The sequence below is a fragment of the Solanum tuberosum genome, unplaced genomic scaffold, assembly GCF_000226075.1.
Source record: "Solanum tuberosum cultivar DM 1-3 516 R44 unplaced genomic scaffold, SolTub_3.0 scf00068, whole genome shotgun sequence".
Taxonomy (NCBI): domain Eukaryota; kingdom Viridiplantae; phylum Streptophyta; class Magnoliopsida; order Solanales; family Solanaceae; genus Solanum; species Solanum tuberosum.
Genome location: NW_006238994.1, coordinates 1108373 through 1109830, shown reverse-complemented (window position 1 = coordinate 1109830; position 1458 = coordinate 1108373). Strand labels below are relative to the sequence as shown.

The following is a 1458-nucleotide window of genomic DNA, read 5'->3' as shown; positions in this document are numbered from 1 at the left end:
CTATGACTACAGAGATATGCTTCTTGAATCAAATCCAGGAAGCACTTGTGTGGTGAAAGTGACAAATTGTGATGATGGAAAAAAACTCTTTCATTCCTTTTATATTTGTTTTTCAGCTTTGAAAAAAGGATTCATTGAGGGTTGTAGAAAGTGCATTGGGTTAGATGGTTGCTTTTTGAAGGGAATATCTAAAGGCCAGCTACTTGTTGCTATTGCAAAGGATGGGAATAATCAGATGTTTCCAATAGCATGGGCTGTTGTTGGAACTGAAAGTAGAGAAACTTGGACTTGGTTTTTGAGAATCTTGAAATCTGATTTGGACATTAATGATGAAGGAGAAGGATTGACTATCATAAGTGATATGCAAAAGGTACGACTTTTATCCTCTGGTTTCAGCTTTTTTAGTCAATATTAGCTGCTATTTTCAGGTTTTTTAGCCAATATTAGCTGCTGTTTTCAGCTTTTTTAGCCAATATTAGCTGTTTTTTTAGCTTTTTTAGCCAATATTAGCTGCTGTTTTCAGCTATTTTAGCTACTGATTTTACAAGTTTTAGTTAATGTGTTTTAAGTAATTTTAGCTACTAATTTAAGTCTCTGTTTTAACCTCTGTTTTCATCTCTTATCATCCAATTTTAACTACTGATTTCATGAGTTTTTTAGCTGATGTGTTATAAGTAGTTTTTAACTATTGATTTCAGCATTTTGTAAGGACCTTTTGATAGTTCATAACAACATTTTATCTTGTCCACAAAATTAGAAACTCTAGTGGTACTTTGTTATTCAACTTGTTTAGCTACTGTTTTTCTTTTTTTTCTACTATTTTCATCCCTTTTAGCTTTAGTTGTTAAGTGATGTTAGTCTTAGTTGTGCGGACTCTTCACTTTTGATGCCACACTTGTATTGAATTAACAAAAAATACACTACTTTTGGCTAATTCAACATGCCCTCATTGACATTTTTGAAGAGTCCAAGCAACATATATTTTAGTTATTATTTTGAGTGATTTTAACACATAAGTTTTTCAGGGATTATATTTAGCTGTTTAGGAGTTGCTTCCAGAATGTGAACAAAGAATGTGTGCAAGACATATACTTGCAAATTGGTCAAAAAACTGGAAAGGTGTTGAGGAAAGAAAGAGGTTTTGGGCTTGTGCTAGATCAACATTTGAAGCTGAACTCAGGAAGAACTTGGATAAATTAGCACAATTAGGCAAAGATATTTCTAATGACTTGGTAAACTTCAATCCTAATAGATGGTCCAAAGCACAGTTTAGGACATCCTCAAAATGTGACAGTGTGGATAACAATATGGCTGAAAGTTTTAATGCTTGGGTGTTGGGTGCTAGGCACAAGACTATCATCAGTATGCTTGAAGAAATAAGGAAAAAGGTAATGAATAGATTCACTAAAGTGACAACATTTGTAAATAGTTGGACTCATGACATTTCTCCAATGGCAG

General features: G+C 33.3%; 1 protein-coding gene across 1 annotated transcript; it reads left to right on the top strand.

Moving 5' to 3' along the window:
- The first annotated feature begins 7 nt into the window (after positions 1-7).
- On the top strand, positions 8-1451 carry LOC102605726 (uncharacterized). Its single transcript, XM_006345347.1, has 2 exons — positions 8-370; positions 1026-1451. Exons 1-2 carry the CDS (start codon positions 17-19, stop codon positions 1044-1046), a joined length of 375 nt encoding a protein of 124 aa, XP_006345409.1. The 5' UTR covers positions 8-16; the 3' UTR covers positions 1047-1451.
- Positions 1452-1458: the final 7 nt, after the last annotated feature.